We start from the raw sequence: 21,411 nt of genomic DNA, 5'->3' as shown, positions 1-21,411 counted from the left end.
CCACGTGATAAGATGCGCGGATTGGCGGTCTTAGAAGCGGAGGCAACTGAGACATGTCCTCTGCCATTCGGATTGAGTAACCACGCCACCATGAGGACCTACTAAGTAGTGGGAATTGGGCATTCCAAATTGGGAGAAAAGGGGAGAAGAAAAAAAGTTTTTATTAACAGAAAGGCACACAGTATGCCATAATTAAACGTAACTGGCTATTGAATGCTTGATATGATATAATAATATAATTTTAATTTCTGGTTGAACTATTTCTTTAAATAACGTAACATTATTTGTTTTGAATTAAGGTAGTAAAAATGACTTTTTTTAAAAAAAAATGAAGATGAAGAAAATTCTGTAATTTTGTACTCATCCTCATGTCCTTCCAAACTTGTATGTCTTTCTTTCTTCAGCAGAACTCAAAACGAGATATTAATGAAGACATTTTAATAATGGGTGATTCAATTATGACAAAATTCTCATTTCTGGGCAAACTATATATTAAAACTATATATTACAAAATATTTTTTACCACTCATATTGTGCAAACTATAGTTTTGGCAAGTCGTTTAGGACATCTACTTTGTGCATGACACAAGTACTTTTTCCAACAGTTGTTTACAGACAGATTATTTCACTTTTAATTGAATATATCACAATTCCAGTGGGTCAGAAGTTTACATGCACTAAGTTAACTGCGCCTTTAAGCAGCTTGGGAAATTCCATAAAATGATGTCAAGACATTAGGCAATTAGGCAATTAGCTTCTTATAGGAGGTGTACAGAACTGGAGGTGTACCTGTGGATGTATTTTAAGGCCTACCTTCAAACTCAGTGCCTCTTTGCTTGACATTGTGTGAAAATCAAAAGACATCAGCCAAGACCTCAGAAAAAAAATGTGGACCTCCACAATGCTGGTTCATCCTTGGGAGCAATTTCCCAATGCCTGAAGGTACCACGTTCATCTGTACAAACTATAGTACACAGTATAAACACCATGTGACCACACATACCGCTCAGGGAGAAGACGCATTCTGTCTCAAAGAGATGAGTGTAGTTTGGTGTGAAAAGTGCAAATCAATCCCAGAACAACAGCAAAGGACCTTGTGAAGATGCTGGAGGAAACAGGTAGACAAGTATCTATATCCACAGTAAAATGAGTCCTATATCGGCATAACCTGAAAGGCTGCTCAGCAAGGAAGAAGCCACTGCTCCAAAACCGCCATAAAAAAGCCAGACTACGGTTTGTAAGTGCACATGGGGACAAAGATCTTACTTTTTGGAGAAATGTTCTCTGGTCTAATGAAACAACAATTGAACTGTTTGGCCATAATGACTATCGTTATGTTTGGAGGAAAAAGGGTGAGGCTTGCAAGCCGAAAAATACCATCCCAACCGTGAAGCATGAGGGTAGCAGCATCATGTTTGGGGGTGGTTTGCTGCAGGAGGGACTGGTGCACTTCACAAAATAGATGGCATTATGAGGAAGGAAACTTATGTGGATATATTGAAGCAACATCTCAAGACATCAGCCAGGAAGTTAAAGCTTGGTCGCAAATGGGTCTTCCAAATGGACAATGACCCCAAGCATACTTCCAAAGCTGTGGCAAAATGGCTTAAGGACAACAAAGTCAAGGTACTGGAGTGGCCATCACAAAGCCCTGACCTCAATCCGATAGAAAATTTGTGGGCAGAACTGAAAAAGCATGTGTGAGCAATGAGGCCTACAAACCTGAATTTATTTATTTATTTTTTGCATTACAGTGGGGGGGAGGGGAGTGTATTAACTTAATTATCATAATAAAATGGCAGAATGACAAAAATTGCAATGGTCCTAAAATCGGTCCTTAAATTTTATTAAAGTAATATATATATATATATATATATATATATATATATATATATATATATATATACACAGGTGCATCTCAATAAATTAGAATGTCGTGGAAAAGTTCATTTATTTCAGTAATTCAACTCAAATTGTGAAACTCGTGTATTATATAAATTCAATGCACACAGACTGAAGTAGTTTAAGTCTTTGGTTCTTTTAATTGTGATGATTTTGGCTCACATTTAACAAAAACCCACCAATTCACTATCTCAAAAAATTAGAATATGGTGACATGCCAATCAGCTAATCAACTCAAAACACCTGCAAAGGTTTCCTGAGCCTTCAAAATGGTCTCTCAGTTTGGTTCACTAGGCTACACAATCATGGGGAAGACTGCTGATCTGACAGTTGTCCAGAAGACAATCACTGACACCCTTCACAAGGAGGGTAAGCCACAAACATTCATTGCCAAAGAAGCTGGCTGTTCACAGAGTGCTGTATCCAAGCATGTTAACAGAAAGTTGAGTGGAAGGAAAAAGTGTGGAAGAAAAAGATGCACAACCAACCGAGAGAACCGCAGCCTTATGAGGATTGTCAAGCAAAATCGATTCAAGAATTTGGGTGAACTTCACAAGGAATGGACTGAGGCTGAGGTCAAGGCATCAAGAGCCACCACACACAGACATGTCAAGGAATTTGGCTACAGTTGTCGTATTCCTCTTGTTAAGCCACTCCTGAACCACAGACAACGTCAGAGGTGTCTTACCTGGGCTAAGGAGAAGAAGAACTGGACTGTTGCCCAGTGTTCCAAAGTCCTCTTTTCAGATGAGAGCAAGTTTTGTATTTCATTTGGAAACCAAGGTCCTAGAGTCTGGAGGAAGGGTGGAGAAGCTCATAGCCCAAGTTGCTTGAAGTCCAGTGTTAAGTTTCCACAGTCTGTGATGATTTGGGGTGCAATGTCATCTGCTGGTGTTGGTCCATTGTGTTCTTTGAAAACCAAAGTCACTGCACACGTTTACCAAGAAATTTTGGAGCACTTCATGCTTCCTTCTGTTGACCAGCTTTTTAAAGATGCTGATTTCATTTTCCAGCAGGATTTGGCACCTGCCCACACTGCCAAAAGCACCAAAAGTTGGTTAAATGACCATGGTGTTGGTGTGCTTGACTGGCCAGCAAACTCACCAGACCTGAACCCCATAGAGAATCTATTATTAATATTAATAATTATCAAGTATTATCAAGAGGAAAATGAGAAACAAGAGACCAAAAAATGCAGATGAGCTGATGGCCACTGTCAAAGAAACCTGGGCTTCCATACCACCTCAGCAGTGCCACAAATTGATCACCTCCATGCCACGCCGAATTGAGGCAGTAATTAAAGCAATAGGAGCCCCTACCAAGTATTGAGTACATATACAGTAAATGAACATACTTTCCAGAAGGCCAACAATTCACTAAAACATTTTTTTTTATTGGTCTTATGATGTATTCTAATTTTTTGAGATAGTGAATTGGTGGGTTTTTGTTAAATGTGAGCCAAAATCATCACAATTAAAAGAACCAAAGACTTAAACTACTTCAGTCTGTGTGCACTGAATTTATTTAATACACGAGTTCCACAATTTGAGTTGAATTACTGAAATAAATGAACTTTTCCACGACATTCTAATTTATTGAGATGCACCTGTATATATATATATATATATATATATATATATATATATATATATATATATATATATTTTTTTTTTTTTTTTTTTTTTTTTTCCAATCTTGATAGTTTTGTGAGATTCATCAATGTGTCAGGTCTCCAGGGCTCCAGTGATGACCAGATCTATTGGACAGTGTGAGAATGCAGCTGTGTCCATAATATAAACCCCAACTGGCATAGCTCTCAACGCACAGTTGATATAATGCTTGACCAGCTGCGGACACTTAAACTCACATACACACACGTCCACACACTTGCACAAACAAACTTATAAGTATACACACAGCCTAACACACTCGCACTTAACTGCACACACGACATCCACCAGGTTGCCATAACCATCCAGAATATGCTGGATGGAAAGTGGGAACCAAGAATACTGTCCATTCAGACCACAGGCATGTCTGGAATTCTTCAAATGCCTTCTCAAATACAGGTGCTGCCGAGACTGAACGGGGGAACAGAGAGAAGTAAACAGTAAGAGAAAAATGGAGGGAAGGAGAAAGGGTTCACAGGAGATGGAGAGGAGGAGATAAAAGAAAGTGAAGAGAAAAAGAGACACAGAGGAGTAGTTTAAAAACCCAATGGGGGAATTCACTTAGAAACAACTGCACCCGCTGATAGCATTGTTTAATTGCACATGCTGTCTGTATTGTTTTTGCACCTGATTCACTAAAGGAGTTGCGCAAATGCCGCAACCACAGCCAAAACAATCTGTGTTGAATGCAATCTGGTGGCGCAATTCCTCAGCTTGTTGCACAATCACCGTACATAGAAAAGAGGCAATTGTGCTAAACTTGTGCAACGTGTTGCTACCAAATGTTCCAGTACCCTGAAATCGACCCCATTCTGCCGACTTATTGACAAGTGCCATTTCCCATCAGACATGTTTGCTTCAATTCATGTGTCTTTACCTTTTCATGCGGCATAACGTGCTGCACGAGCAGCCTCAGAGACACAGGCCACCTAAATCAGCAAGTAATCACGTTCGCATTATCAATGACGAGCGCAATTCAGAGGTTGCATTTTCCCCTATAAGATACATTTTTACTCAACTGACGGATAGGTTTATGGTTTAGATGTATGGAAAATATGCATTCACATTTACTGTATTACATCATTTACTTTCAACTAATAACATTACATACATACTTCTGGCACCACTCTGTGGCCATTTAACCTGTAAACTGGAGCTTATGCTTGACCATACATTCAACAACACTTCCACTTCAGCCACTGGGGGCAGTAGTTCGAATTACAGTAAGCACAGATGGATTTTAGCTGAAGAACATTCAACCTAGTGAATAAGACACAGGGTTTTGCACTGTAATACTGCAAGCAAAAGTATATCTTCTATCAATTGCTGTGTAAATTTGCGCCAGTGTGTTTGAGCAGGTCTTTATATGGTTACAGAATGCTGAGCTATAATGAATTAAAGGAAAAAATTATGGTTAAACAGCATGTGAGGTCTACCGCATCTGGAGAACAGGTGAAAACACACACAAAGACATCTATGTACATGAACCACTATGAGAAATGGGAGGGTCTTTCTTTCCAGAGGGACTGAGAGTTCATGATCTGGCCACACAGAAATTTAAGATGACATTACGTTTCAATTTCTCACAGCACATAAACAATTTACAATGTGCAATTTTAATGCCATAAAAATACATTTTCCAAAGGCGTCACCAAATTTCAAGATCACTGAATTTTCAGCCTACTTTTCAAATGTACACAAACTCAATTACAGTGATTTTGTGAAAACACTGATTTTACTGAGTGTTGGACAAACCGCTGAACCATCTATTCATCTTCAACAAACACTCCCCCTATCTTTCACTGATCAAACTATATCCCGCCCCAAAAGTGTTGCTTTGTCAGGATGCTCAAACAAAAACAGCAATGTTTGATAGCGCCACAGAGCTAGTGTTTACATTTTTCGGGGGAAATCAGCCTTCAAATGACTTACTTCCAGATGGCTCTGCTGCATATTAAGCCTGGATAGGATAAAGTATTTTAACATCTAAAAAATAACACATTTCACCTTTAAGTTTAAACATCATATATGCCATGTGAAACCTCATAAAGCCACAGCTTGAAAGCCTTATTTAACAATCTTCGTAAATGCAGGAGCTCATAGCACAGTGTCTTTCAGTAACATAAAACCCTGTGCCGTTTTTCCATTTTTTGCACAGTGTGTACCATTGTGTCTATGCACACCTGGGGCTCATAAGGGCTCTTGTTTGAGGACCTAAGGGGAGCTCAAATAACCCAGTGGATCATGCAGTGCACACCTGGTTATTCAGACCACTGATCTATCGCACATAACACACCTGAGCTCTCACATACAGTAAATCTGTACACATCAGCTGATATAGGGACTCTTCAAAATGACAGATGGGTAAATCTGTACAATGTATCATAAAAGCCATCAAGATCTAGCACTCAAGTGCTTCAATCCACTTCAGTCATGTATATTATGACATCTGTTGTGACACCATGGCATGAGGATAGAGTCGCAAAGTGAGGAAAAAAATTAAAATATAAGATCTGTCATAATTTTATCACCCTCATTTTGTTTGAAATCAGTATGGACGACAAAAGGAAATGTTTACAAAATGTCCGGGCTGCACTTTTCCTTAAAAAAAAATGGACAATGATTCTGTGGCAGAGTAAAAAGGTGTCCTGCCAATTTAAGGATCCCCCCCCTGCCCCCCCCAATGAGCATGAGGAGTGAGTATAAAATGGCCGATCACTAAGGAAGTGAGGTGTGTGGGTGAAGCAGAGTCGGGGTAAGGAGAAAGTTTGCCTGATTTGAGGGTTGAGACAAAGACGATAAAAGGACAGATTAAAAGTGTTGGCCATAAAGGCGTTAGCGACTGGGCTACTTGAGTTAATGTGGAATGGCATGAGTTACGGGAAACTGCAAGCAGCTTGCTGACCTGCCGAAGTGCTCTGTGGTCAAGTTGTGCTGGAGTCAATGTTTTAAGTTGATGCTCCGCCAAGTGATCACTTTGGTCTTCTGACCTGCCCAGTTCCTTCTTGTGACTTTTCCTCTGTGCTCCTGCTAGCCAGTACCTAACTCTCAGGTACATGTAAACCCTTCTGACCCAGCACACTCCAGTTCACTCATTTCAGAGCAACTGAACTCTCTCCCATGCACCCACTCACGCACACCTACACACATTGTAACTGTTTGCTGTGGAAATTGTGTTTGTTTGATTTATTGGAATGTTTAATTGTTTGGTTTTGTTGGCCATTGTTTAGAATAAATGTGTTAATGAGTTGTTACAGACACTGGTGTCCCTTAATGGTCATTATCCTCCTTTGTTTTAAAGAGATTTCTTTTAAGTGACAATTCCCCTGAACTCAACCAATGTCACTTTCATCGCTGTGACTGGTGGCTTGTTTAGAGCTATCCTGGGCAAAAGATTTCTTTTGACAGGCCAAATCATGTCTGGCGCCCAAATTATATGTTTAATTATTATTATATAAACTGAATAATGTATTTAAATTGTAGTTTGTGGGCAGCCACCATTACAATTCACACTGCTCCAAAATGGACAAAAAAAAAAGCATTATTAAATTATTCTATAAAACTTATTTTATTCCAAGTCTTCTGAAGCCATACAATAACTTTGTGAGAAAGAATTTTTTTTTTTTTTCTCCCCAATTTGGAATGCCCAATTCCCAATGTGCTCTAAGTCCTCGTGGTGGCATATTGACTCACCTCAATCTGGGTGGTGGAGGACGAATCTCAGTCAAAAAAAGAAACGAATCTGAGATCGTCAATCCACACATCTTATCACGTGGCTTGTTGAGTGAGTTACTACGGAGACATAGTGTGTGTGGAGGCTTCACGCCATTATCCGCGGCATCCACGCACAACTCACCACGCACCCCACTGAGAGCAAACCACATTATAGTGATCTTGAGGAGGTTACCCCATGTGACTCTACCCTCCCTAGCAACCGGGCCAATTTGGTTGCTTAGGAAACCTGGCTGGAGTCACTCAGCACGCCCTGGGATTCAAACTCACAAACTCCAGGGGTGGTAGTCAGCATCTTTACTCGCTGAGCTACCCAGGCCCTCGAGAAAGAAATTTAAGTTATTCACTGACAATCGTCAGTCGTTGCTCTCAAATCACATATGCACTTACATTCAATTCTAAGCATTAAAATCTGTCAGCCTGGTCTCATGACATTTACATGAGCATTGGAACGTTTTTCTGAAATGATGTGCTTCATTACACGTTTGGCTGCAGTTTTCAAGTGAAATGTCCAGCGGGGGCTGCCAAAACCGAGCAGAATTAGGTTTTTAAGGTGAATTTTATATGGAGGTTTAATAAGTAAAATGTACCTCCCTGACCAAAAACTTTACCCTAAACTTAACCAATAGTGTCCGAAAAGATAAATGAGAGGTTATCAAAACAGACATCCTTACCCTTAACCAACACCTAACCCTAACCAATAGTGTTTTAAAATGCATATTCGGAAAAAAAAAGAAAAGAAAGCACATATTAACTGAAGCAACCACATCATTTTGTGTCACTTCTATGCCACTTTCATGCATCTTTGGCAGGACACAAACCACAGACTTCAAGCCCAAAGTCCAACGATCTATCAGGTGAGCTACCAAGCAAGCTAATGATATAGGAATAAGTGTGTATATGTAGTTGGGTCTGTAATACAAGTGTTAACATTTTTGTTTTTCAAATCAAGAGTTAAAGTAAAAGTGTTTTGATATCATAACATAGCGGGGGGATGATAATGTTTTTATAAAATCAAAATCACCAATTGTCCTACTGATTTGTGTAACAATGATTAAACCACACAGTTGTTGTAGCACCTCTAGTGTTCAAAGCGTCACAAACAAGTCAGTTTGCAAATATGTACTGTATATACAGTAACATTTATTCTATGAGACCAGGTTGAAATCTGAAATCTGAGGCACACAAAAACAAATGATGTTTGTTGTCACTAACATCAAAACCGCCTTCAAGCAGCAAATTCCTTTCTGGAGCTCGACATCTTTAGTAACTGTTTCTTTTTAGCCTGGTCTCATGAACATTAAGCGATTGTGGCAACATTTTTGCTAAACAAAATTAAGTGCCTTATAACACGTTTGGCTGCAGTTTCCCAGTTAAATGTCCAGCGGGGGGGGGGTGCCAAAAGCGAGTGAAATGATGTCGTAATCAGACAAGGTTTTTAAGGTTAATATTAGATGGAATTGTAACATGGTTAAAATGAGCAAGGAGGAGGTGGGATCCGGAAGAAGCATCCATGTAATATTTTAATGAAAAAGACACACAACACAAACGCACACATGGCAGCTGTGTGTGGCTCTCTCTCCCTCGAAATGCCGCATCCCGTTGCACTTATCCCTCTCCTCGGCTGATTAGCCTGATTGGGGGCCGGGCGTGCGTAGTCACGGCCCGGCCCCACCCTCCTCCTCGTCACAGGAATATACACGTAATGAGTAAATAGTATCTCCCTAACCTAAAACTTTAACCTAAACCTACCCAATAGTTATCTAAAATCAAATAAGAGGTGAATCAAAATAGACATCTTTGCCATTACCCAATATCTACACCTTACCAAGAGTGTCCTGAAACAAAATTAGTAATGAAAAGCACATTTTCTGAAGCAACCATGTCATCTCATGTTACTTCTATGGCACTTTCGTTTCATGTGTCAGCTTACATGCTTGACTGGTCTTGAACCTGGTACTTCAGAGTCCAAAGTCCAATGCTCTATCAGGTGAACTACCACAGAAATCAATCACATTGAAAAATGTGTAAATGTAGGTGAATCTGTAATACAAGTGTTAAAATGTATAATTTTCCAAATGATGCATTAGAGTATAAGTGTTTAGATATCATAACAATGTGTGAGTAATAGTATGAAATATAAGTGTTTATAAACTCATAATCAGTCCTTGCAGCCGTGATTTGATTGAAAGTGTATAAAATGCACAGTTGTTGTAGTGCCTCTAGTGTTAATTCCATCAAGAAACTGCTGCGAAATGTAGAATCCAGCACGTAAAAGTCATTCTATGAGACTAGGTTGTTTACTTTTATAGTATAGAAAAGAGTAGCATGGACTTCCTGTTAAATGTTGTGTTCAGAACAACAGTTTCAAAAGAAATGAGTGTGAATAAATGATACATTTTCATATTTAGGTGAACTATTCCTTAAACACAAAGATACAACAAGGTGTATCTTGTTGCATACAAAAAATACACTTGGTGCAAAAACACAGCTTGGCATCATGCAGTTGATCAGCAGCTTCAAAACAGGCAAATCTGAGCTGTGAGCCTCTCTCGATCTGAGCAGTTTTTCTCTCTGTCTGTGCGGCTGGATGCAGGCCAAACCAACTCCCTCTGGATGGATAACCAGGCTCAAATTTACTGCCACTAAAAACTGAGCAGACTTTGGTGGAGTCTTTCATGGAAATTTTCTCTGTGCTGTTCCAAAAAAGTGTAGTAATACAGTCAGTTTCAGACAAACTTCTGAGAATCTTAAAGACTGTAAAATGTTTCCAACATTTCTAAAAGGGGATGGATCGCATACAGGTATTTTTGTTTCTTTAACAACTAATTTCTTTTGTAAGTTACAGTCTACTGGTTCTTTGGGTAATATAAAATTAAGTATTTTGTTTTCATTTTGGTTGTAGCTGATCACACTGGGATCATACTGGGCAGGTTACTTACTGGGACAGGATATTAGACAAAGGTTTTACCCAAATTCAGATAGATATCAGCAACATAAAAATATGGACTATAAATCCAGCCCGTGTCCAACCCATAAATCCAACTTGTCTCATGACAAGTCATAATAATAGTACATGATGGCGAAATGGTACGGAATTGTACGAGTTGATTTGTACAAAAACATACAGACTTTTACACCAATAGAAAAAAAAAATCAACAAACAATGTCATTAAGTTTTTTTTTTTTTCATTAAATTTAAAATCATTACATTTAACCAGAGACTATTTAGAAGAGACGGGCCACTTCTATTAAAATGAATGGGAGAAATTGAAATGCCAGTGGATGTAGAAAAGGAAGTCTCGCTTTACAGGTAAAGAGCCAATCACCTTTTAGATACAGACATCGCCTGTCAATCAACTCGAGAGCACACGTGCATTAGCTATACAAGCTGGGAAAATTGCATTTTTTTACGTAATCTGAGGTAAAGAAGCACAATTTACTACACCAGTGTTGTCAGATTTTACTGCTGATTCAAAATATGTTCTTTAATCTTGACCAACCGTTTGGAGATTTTGGTCTTTCCCCATTCAAGTAGATAGGAGCTGCACTTTCATGACGCTTGTTTACATAGAAAATACAGTACCTGCCCAGGAGCGTACCAAAGATGGCTGCCGAGTGAACAGATTTGCTAAAAAGACTTTGGTTTAACTCCTTCCCCAAATCTAAACCTAACCACAAAGTGTAACTCCTTAAAATAACCCTAAACCATGAAAGCATGATTTTAAAAGGAAAATAACTTTTGTGTACCACGGAAGAAATAAAACTTCTGGGTTTGGAATGAGGCAAGGGAAACGTATTACAGGTTACTGACACACATATAACCCCTAACCCATCCTAAATAAATAAGCGATGAGTTACCAAATTTCTTACAGATGTTTCCTTTCTTAAAATAAAGTGTTTGATAGGAGGTTAGCTAAAATTGTACGCCCCTAATGTATAGATTTGTAACTCAGTTGATTGGTTGGACTCTATTGTAATGAAAGTCATACCTTTCAGAACAAGCCAAGTCATATAGTAACTTACAATTTTGCCATCTCGTTCGATTTATTATGTACGAGTTGTCATGAGATCATGTTGAATGAATAACACACAATAAGGTCAGGAATGTGTATTAAGAAAGTAAATAAGGCCAAGTTTAATCTCATGCTGACTTTAGCTTAAAGGTGGTTTAGTTGTGGTTTAGTCATTTTCTGTTAAAATTTTTTATCTGGAGGCATTTTAATACATAATTTCCATATCATGAGAACCTGCTCACACATAACTTTCTGCCTTTCGGGAATATTTCACATATGATATACTAAACCACAGAGTAAGTGTGAAATTGTGTGGGGAAATGGGCCTCTGGGTTCTGGGTGTTCCACAATTTCTTTGTTTGCTTCTAAATTCATTTTGCTGAACCTTTTTAACTGTTGCTAAGCAGCACCCTGCAGACTGAGGGCATGACCACGCAAAGATGCCTTGAGATAGTTCGGCTTTAATGCGGCCTGTACATTTTATCAGAGGTCAGGCTGACATATCATATAATAATGCTTGATCTCTGTTTTTTTCTCTCCTCCACCTCCTTTTCTCACTCACTCCCTGCTTACACCATGCGGTAAGCTTCTCTTTTATCTAGCAAGCAAAGCTTGATAGAAATTTGAGGCACACTTTTAGAAATAAGCTTTCTTTGCATGACTAAGCATTTGAAGTTTTACATTTATTTGGGTGCGGTTTGGTGTAAAGTGATGAATTGTAAAGTCTGACTTTATAAAAAAAATAATTTAGGTCTGATTTCTCCAACATAGTCTCAAGTCTAGTGTTGTCAAAAGTACCGGTAGTTTGGTACCAAGTCGGTACTAAAATAAAAAAGATGTTATGATACCAGTGTTTCTGCAGTACCGGTAGAACCGAGCACAGACTCAATACGATACTCGCATGCTGTCTGACTGAAATACGACTGCTTTCAAATGCTCACACACTTATTTAAGTGTGTGCTCCTTTAAAGGGATAGTTCACCCAAAAATGAAAATTATCTCATTATTTACTCACCCTCATGTTATCCCAGGTGTGTATGACTTTTTTTCTTCACCAAAACTCATTTGAAGAAAAATATAAAAATATCTTAGCTCAGTAGGTGCTTAAAAACGCAAATGAATGGAGATTTCTCTTTTGAAGTTCCAAAAATTCCAGACAGTCAGCATAAACATCATCAATACGACTTCAGCAGTTAAATACTTTCTTCTAATGTGATACGATCACTTTTGTTGCAAAAAAATATCAAAATTTAAGTTCTTTTTAACTATAAACCTTCCGGTAAGCTTCACAAGAGCGCTGAGTTCACGTGGTCTCTTGTGTCTCTTGCGTTGACATGTTATAGACGTAATCTCACGTTCTTCTCTCGGTTGAGACATCCAGGATAAGCACACAAATGCACAATTGTGAGTAAACAAACAGATACAAATACAGATCTAAACCAAAAATAAACAAAGCTTCTGTACAGCGTTCCTTCTACTCAGTTGTAAAAATAGCACAGCTCTTCCAGGTGTGTCGTACGTGCGTCAGTTCTTGCGTGAAAATGCCAACGCGATTAAATCACACAAGCGTACTGCTGCTGACCGGATGCCATGGATTATAGTTAAAAAGTACTGAAATATTGATCTTAAAATCATAATATGTCCTAGTGTGATTATTAAACCATGAAAGGCTGCATGCAGTCTTAGTCTGCATTTGAGCTACGTGCTTTAAATGAATGTGTGAAGCAGACAGCTCATACACTGTAAACTCCACAGACATTGAGAATCATTTGCATTGTATGAGATGACAAAGCAGAGCACTCATTCACTTTTAAGCGGCAGCACATGAAGACTGTATATTTATGTAATTAATTCACAGAATTTGCGCTCTAACGCTCACACCGGGCCATGTAGCGAACTGTTTATCTGGACCAGTGAAGACATCAAAATAAAAGCTCACGTCAAAATAAAAGCTAGACGCCTCAATGAATGTTTGTTAAAAAACGCAATGGTATGTTTAAAAGTAATTTTTCTATTTTCACTTGTTAAAAGTTTTAAGAGTTAATTTGATTAGACACCATTTTGATGAAGAAATTCAATTAAACTTTAAAACATGTAATTCAAGAAAAATACTTAAGCAATGCATACTTCATTGAGAAACGCTTGAAGGAAACATGTTTTATTTACATTTGGAAAGTGGCATTCAGATCTGGCTTCATTCTGGTATGGAACAGACATGATCCAGTTTTCATGATCCAATCAAGTCCCGCCCTACATTTGTTTTTATTTTATTTATTTTTTATCAATGACTATCCTGTTTCACTTGGAAAGATTTGACATTATGGAAGTAAAATGGGTTGTAAATGCCATTTCATGTTGACTTGTTGAAAGTACTGACATTTTCACAGAGATGCTCATTAAAGATTTTGCAGGCAATTTAGATGAGGTCAATTTTTTATGATTTCTCTGAGCAGATGCAAGATTTCCAAATTTAGCTTGAAATATATAATAATATGCAGATGAAAAGTCCTTAACAGCTGTCAGACACTCATGATGCATCTTTTACCACATGGTCTGTATCTGATTACAGTCTGATTAGACTTTATATTACACAATAAAAATGTTATTGTTGTTGATCTCTCAAGATGTTTTAGGTATTTTAGAAACCTCAGTGTTATAATTACTCACAAGTTTTGATTACATAATAAGATTTAGCACAATAATTACATAAACAGATTAGCAAATAACTTAATGAACAGCATAACTCATCTGTTCTCACACTTTTTCTGTTCACGGCTATCACCGCTGGTATTCTGCAACACAAGCTACTCCCACAGAGAGAGCATAGGAACATCTGCATCTTGTACGTAAAACATCTGGCATGAATGTTTCTGTATTCTGGACAAAAGGAGCACATCCATCTATGGGCTTTATGCAGGGCTGGGGACTCTCCTGTTGGCACATTCCTCCAAAGTACTGCAGACAGTGGCCTAATCTGTCTGCGGTGTGCAGCTCTGCTATGTCAACACACTGGCATTTCATGGAGAGAAACTCCTATGGAACCACTTACTCACTTCAGGGGAGGAAGACAATATCCACCATTTCATCAGATGAGCAGTCCCACTTTATATTTGTTGTTTTTAACTACCATGTACTTACATAAAAAAATTATAATAATAATAATAATAATAATCTTATACAGTGTAATTTGAACATACGTGTTGCTCTGTGAAACTATAACAAGATTTGCGTTTGGTGGTCAAAGGTTAGGGTTAGGGGGTAAGGGGTTGCTGTCATTCATTGTATGAATATCGCATGTGAATCTCGCAAGGATTTTTGCAGAACGAGGGTTAGCATCTAGCCGCCCACCCTAAGTGTAAGTATAGTGTAAAATGTGTGTACACCATTAGTAGTACATTCATTGTATGGAATGCTTAATGTGCTAGTAGTTAAAGGCATCTTATATGAAGTGGGACAAGATGAGCCATAACAAACACAAAAATAAAAACATCCACCCGCTGATGTGCTGACACACATTTAATTGACGCACTGCTACAGATAAACACTTAATATGTAATACATAATACTGGCTGTATTAATCAATGGATGGAATCTTATGACCCTCATAGAATAAATACTTTTATAGGTGGCAAACTAAAGCCACCTACACAACACTGATTGACAATGCTGCCCATTTAGAACTGTTTTTAATGCGAGTGGAACCCACGTAAAGCTGAGGACAGACATGCGAACAGGGAGCAAATGTATGCAGTGTTAAACTCCGCTTTTGCAAAGTCTGTACACAGATAGTAAATACAGATGTGTTTCCGAAAGCACACCCACAACAGATGAGAATACCACATGCCACTGGCAGGCACGCTGCTTTTTCAGATGCTAAATTGGTCCTCTGTAAAGATAAACAGCACTCAGATGGGATTGTTGGTATACTCTTATACTGCTCTTCTGCCTTAGACATTAACATACACAACAATGAGAATGATGTTCCGGTTAGTGTAAATATCAACAATCATGGCTTTTATACTGATAACTAGATATAATGATATACACTGATCAGCCACAACATTAAAACCACCTGCCTAATATTGTGTAGGTCCCCCTCGTGCCGCCAAAACAGCGCCATTCCTATTCTTCTCACCACAATTGTACAGAGCGGTTATCTGAGTTACCGTAGACTTTGTTGTTTGTGAAAATACCAGGAGATCAGCAGTTACATAAATACTCAAACCAGCCCGTCTGGCACCAACAATCATCCGTGCGATTATCTAATCAGCCAATCGTGTGACAGCAGAGCAGTGCATAAAATCATTCAGATACGGATCAGGAGCTTAAGTTAATGTTCACATCAACCATCAGAATGGGGGGAAAAATGTGATCTCAGTTATTTGGACTGTGGCATGATTGTTGATGCCAGATGGGCAGGTTTTAGTATTTCTGTAACTGCTGATCTCCTGGGATTTTCACACACAACAGCCTCTAGAATTTACTCCGAATGGTGCCAAAAACAAAAAACATCCAGTGAGGGGCAGTTCTGTGGACGGAAACGCCTAGTTGATGAGAGAGGTCAACAGAGAATGGCCAGACTGGTTCAAACTGATAAAGTCTACGGTAACTCAGATAACTGCTCTGTACAACTGCAGTGAGACAATACCTTAAAAAAGTTGCCATAATTGACAGTCAGTAACACTTTGTGTGCATTCATATGTTTTTTGTTTTTTTGTCAGATATCATCTTGTGAGTTATTGAATTACATCTTTAGAGTGTGCACCAGTGTGTCTTTCGCCACTTTTCACCCTTTCTGTTGATATGAGATATTTCAAACACATCACGAGCTATGATGACCGATTTGCAGACAAATGACTCATTTGAACCAGGTCTTTTTAATGAATCAGCCGAAAAGATTCACAAATCTCAGTGAATCATTCAGTGAATCATACAGTGAATCAGCCGTCAGTGAGTTCACAACTGACATGTGATCGCTGATGATCTACTGTTGATGAATTATTGCTCATTTTGCTATATAAAAATTTTCACTTTGTAGTGTTTATATCGTAATACATTGAAATCATTGTAAGAGTCCATATTTTGTTTTTCTGATCTGTTTGCGAGAGCACCTGGGAGTGTAGACATTTCAAAATAAGAGGCCCCAGCATATTCGGGGCTTGTTTATAATTTAAAGTCCTGCATTATATACCAAATCTTGTTTTCTGGTTATTATTGGTATTTTGGTAGCACAATAAACTGCATCTGGAACTTAATTCAATTTAGACTCTTGAAGCCTCTGTGTCTGGGTTTCCCTGGCACAGCAAGGAAAGACTAATAAAAAAAATGTTTTAACACATTACATAGCATGACTGAGACCCAGAAGAGAGAACAAGGTGTGAATCTGAAACAAACAAACATGTTAAGCATGTTAGGATGAATGGATGGATGGGCAGAGGAGACAGACAGACAGACAGACAGATAGATAGATAGATTTGAACTATTCATAATTAGGCTTGCGTACCAGTGTAAACTCTGTGTTTTACCAGTGTTTTGCACAGTGAGGTTTAATCACGTGTTACACTTTCACTCTACTCAGCAAACCATTTCTGCAGTTTCCCCCTTTCTCTTCCTCTATCCCTCTGTTTTTGTCTCTTGTCTCACCCCATGGACCCTTATCACACTTCCGGGTTTTGGAACGCAGAAGTAAATGATTGCAGGGTAAACTTTGATAGCGGTGAATGGGAGTGAATGGGACACCACAGCAATTATTATATTTTTTTCTTACATATTTGCTCCAACAAAATCAAAAGAAAAACACCACTATTACGTTACCACAACTTTCCATATGAATAAAAATTTAGTGCGCGATGGATTGTAATTTAAAAATTGCAAATATAAAAAGCTTGCTAAATTTGCTCTGTTAAATAAGGTGAGTAAATTTAATACTCTGTGAAAAGAGTCCAGAGACACAAAGATAGACATTTTCTTTTCCCACCATCTCTCCTCTCCCCACCTCACAATCTGACACGAAACACAAAGCTGCCTGCTTCCCCCGCCTCCAAAATCTTTCCTTCAAAAATGTTCCATTTGCTCAACTAATGGGGGGATCAGAAACTGAGATCAGTGCTATGTTAGATTCCACTCCGTGGAAACACTCACTCACACACAAACGATATGGCAACATCTCTGTTTCATGACTTCCTCTGTCAGGAATTATGTATGTAGTGAGCAGTCAGCACACAAACAGTGGGAGAGCACACAGGTGTTCAGTTGTAAGTGGGTGTCTGTTTACGTCCATGAATGAGGGGACAGCACAGTCATATATCTGTCATTACATGAGTACAGTTTACGGTTTGTTACATCACGTTACGATGACATCTTTAGGTGGAACAAGACAATAATTAAGGCCAAAAACACACTATTACAGATTATTAGAGAATTCCAGATTGACACTCAAGCAAACCAAGAACCAAAGCCTCTAACTGTCAAATGTTACACCAATACTGTTTGTCTGAGAGGCAGATGGTTTTTTAATGATTTTCTGGCTTAATTCAGCCATTTTGCAAAGTGCTTCTAAAATTTTGGCTGTTTCTAAGTTAGAACACCCGACAGTTTATGGTTTTGGATCGATCTATGAAGACTCCATGCAAGGGCATAGCCAGAAAATTACTTTTGGGTGGGCCTCAATAAAAATCGATGGGCCAAATTTTTGGCCAATTTTTAATTTTAATATTTTTTTTACCAAATTATCCTTAACAACAGAGAAGCGGCAGATTCAAACAGAACACTTTCAGGAATCAGAATTTGTGCATTTTTTTTTAAACTTATTTATTAATATTTATATAAACAGTTTTAAAAATGCATAAATTCTGATATATATATATATATATACACATACTGTATAATCCCTAATATTCTGGGCAGGCCTGGGTCTAATTTGGGTGGCCCAGGCCCACCAGACTCCATGGCTTAACATTATTAGAATATTCACTTTCGAGGAATTGAAATCTGAAATTCAGCACTAAATATGAAATGAAAAGAAATTACACAAAGAATGAAAAGCTACGTATGCAGAGCCACTTCTTACCATTTTCGAATTATTTAAATTACCTGAGACAATAATGAAATGACCTATTAAACTTTTAACCTCTGTTTTAAATGAGCGAATGATCGAAACATTTTAAAGTTCCTTTCCTGCTGAGGAGAAATTAACTAAAAAAATAAGATATCCTGAGAAAGAAATTGATTAATACTTAAATATGGATGAGCAGACTATTTATTCAGCATGAATCATTAACACGCAGATAAAACTGTGGATATGGTGTTGAACTCAAGGTCAAACTAAAGTGTTTGCAAAAACCATTGCCAAGGTTAAAAAGACAAACAGACAGACAGAGAGAGACCTTATTACAGTTTGTTCTCAATACATCAGAAATTGCTTCATTCAAACAATCAAATAAATAAACGGGGTATTAACACAACTGCTCAAAAGCTTTTAACTACTTCAAAACATCTTTCTGTAAAATTCAACTTATTTTATTCTTCTTTCTTCTCTGCCTCGTTGCAGTAAAGGTAATTAACATGTACAGATCTTCATCCTGAAACAACCTATAAACTGTTGACAGCACTTTGAACACTGTGTTGCTATTGGGAATCGATGGTGCCAGACGGGCTGGTTTAAGTATTTCTACAACTGCTGATCTCCTGGGATTTTCACACACAACAGTCTCTAGAATTTACTCCGAATGGTGCCAAAAACATCCAGTGAGGGGCAGTTCTGTGGATGGAAATGCCTTGTTGATGAGAGAGGTCAGCAGAGAATGGTCAGACTGGTTCATACTGACAAAGTCTACAGTAACTCAGATAACTGCTCTGTACAACTGTGGTGAGAAGAAAATCATCTCAGAACAGGTTGGTGCTGTTTAGGTGGCATGAGGGGGACCTACACAATATTAGGCAGGTGATTTTAATGTTGTGGCTGATCGGTGTATATATATATATATATATATATACACATTATTTTATTATATTAAATATTATTATATTTTATATGCATTCTATATTTATGCACACACCACTGCTGTGAGTGTATCATATCAGAACATGTCAGATTTTCGTGATATGATCCTGATGAGGTGCACAGATCTTGCCAGGACCAATATGTCACCCTTGCTGAACCAAAAGATGCATGTTGTTCCATAATAAGTGATATAAAAATACAGTAGAATAAAAATAGCCATAATCTATATTACAGCAGTAAACATGTCCGTCCTAACAGTTTTATACATTATTACGTTCATGTTTACATGCACTTTATAAAAGTATTTGTTTAGTATTTACACTACTGATTTAGCACGTAGAATTACACGTAGAATCCCATATGAAATCTGATCAAACTCACCCTGTTGCTGGAAAAGCATACAGCTGCTGAAAGTGTCAGGAATATCCAAATGTTCCTCATTATTCCTCTCTGGGAAGTCTTTTGCAAAGAAATCGTGGATCGCGCTCGTCTGTGTACTCCTTAAACCGCAGCGGCTACTTTTACTGCTTTATATACAAGATCCTTTCAGAGAGAGATGCTTGGCGTTTTGATCCAAATGATCAAAGTAGTTACGCTTTCGTCTTTCCTGAACTGAACTATTGAAAGAGTGCTGATGCGATGCTGAAGTCTCGAGTCCATATGAGGCTGTGCGAGGATGACAACGACACAGAGAGAGAGAGAGAGAGAGAGAGAGAGAGAGAGAGAGAGAGAGAGAGAGACGGGGGTGGATTATTGCTTCACAGCTGACGAAAACTTGGACCAGTGCAAGGTTTTGTCTCAAACTAGTGCGTTACCAACAAGAACAGCACCTTTGTCGTAATTTCGAACTTTAGCTACAATGAGACTGTGATGGCCAAAAATGCTGTCTAGTTAGGCGGGTCACTGTGCTGGACTGTACATTTCATTTGCAAGCAAAATGAGAGAGTCAAACATGTAATAAACGTTATAAATTACAATAGTTATCAGTTTTTGTGTTATAAAATGTGTTTGCCACCACTGTCATAAAAAAAGAAACAGAATGACAGAAAGAGTCTGAAAGCTTCTCACACTGTTTGAAGGAAATCCCATATTAAAGGGATCTCATCACTCATTTACTCACCCTCATGCCATCACAGATGTGTATGACTTTATTTCTTCTGCAGAATTCTGCACAAATAAAGATTTTTAGAAGGGTATTTCAGCTCTGTTGGTCCTCAAAAGCAAGTGAATTGTGGCCAGAACTTTGAAGCTCGATAAAGCATATAAAGACAGCATTAAAGTAATCCATACGACTCCAGTGGTTCAGAAGTGATATGATGGGTGTGGATCAATGGCGTAGCATCTGGGCTTATATGCAGTTGCATATGGGCCCGGGATTAAGGGGGGCACAAAAGGTGGTCACTACCCAGGGGAAAAGGCGATTAGACCCACCAACCCACAGAAGGCGTTCGCTCCCAAGGTTAGCCCAAGGGTGCTCTTTGCAAACAGGGCTGTACCAACCAAGCTATGCCACTGGTGTGGATGAGAAACAGATCAATATTTAAGTCCTTTTTCACTATAAATCACCATTTTCACATTCTGAAAGTTTGTATTCAGCAGAAGAAAGTCACACACATCTGGGATGACATCTGGGAGGGTGAGTAAATGATGAGAGAATTTTCATTTTTGGATGAACAATCCCTTTAATTGTTTTAAATTAGTAACAAAAATAACAGTAATAATAATAGTATTTTGGCATTACCATTGTTATTTTCTTACAGTAAAATATAGGCACATTTAATATAGTATCATATAGGCTATTTAAAATTTTCAATGTGTAAATAAAGATTTCAAATAACTCGACAGCGAATGAAGAGGGAAATGAAGAATGATCTTGTGCAGTGGGGTTTGTCTCCCCCTGCTGTTTTAAGGTATTATAACCACACAATAACCGCAGTATGCCCTGCATGGTAAACTTTAGTTATAAATCACTTTTCATGCAAATAGCTCTTAGTATTTAAATATAAAAATGGAAAATGTATGTATACAAAAATACCGTAGTACTGCTAAAACGTAAACTACAATGTTTTATTCTAGATCCCTAAAATAA

The 21,411-nt window shown here is 38.2% G+C and overlaps 1 protein-coding gene across 2 annotated transcripts in view; it reads right to left on the bottom strand.

The window, feature by feature from the left end:
- Positions 1–19,998, bottom strand: part of LOC127452486 (syndecan-2-B-like) — a 662,603-nt gene extending 642,605 nt beyond the window's left edge. For both annotated transcript variants that reach the window (XR_007899274.1, XM_051717945.1), the window contains exon 1: positions 19,704–19,998. Coding sequence is in view for 1 of the 2 variants with exons in the window: in XM_051717945.1 (XP_051573905.1) it covers positions 19,704–19,763 (60 nt within the window). In the remaining variant the exon portion in view is untranslated. The remainder of the gene's footprint in view (positions 1–19,703) is intronic.
- Between the last annotated feature and the right edge of the window lie 1,413 nt (positions 19,999–21,411).

The sequence above is a fragment of the Myxocyprinus asiaticus genome, chromosome 15 (assembly GCF_019703515.2).
Source record: "Myxocyprinus asiaticus isolate MX2 ecotype Aquarium Trade chromosome 15, UBuf_Myxa_2, whole genome shotgun sequence".
In the NCBI taxonomy this organism is placed as follows: domain Eukaryota; kingdom Metazoa; phylum Chordata; class Actinopteri; order Cypriniformes; family Catostomidae; genus Myxocyprinus; species Myxocyprinus asiaticus.
The sequence above is the reverse complement of the archived record's forward strand: the minus strand, read 5'-3'. Positions and strand labels throughout refer to the sequence as shown.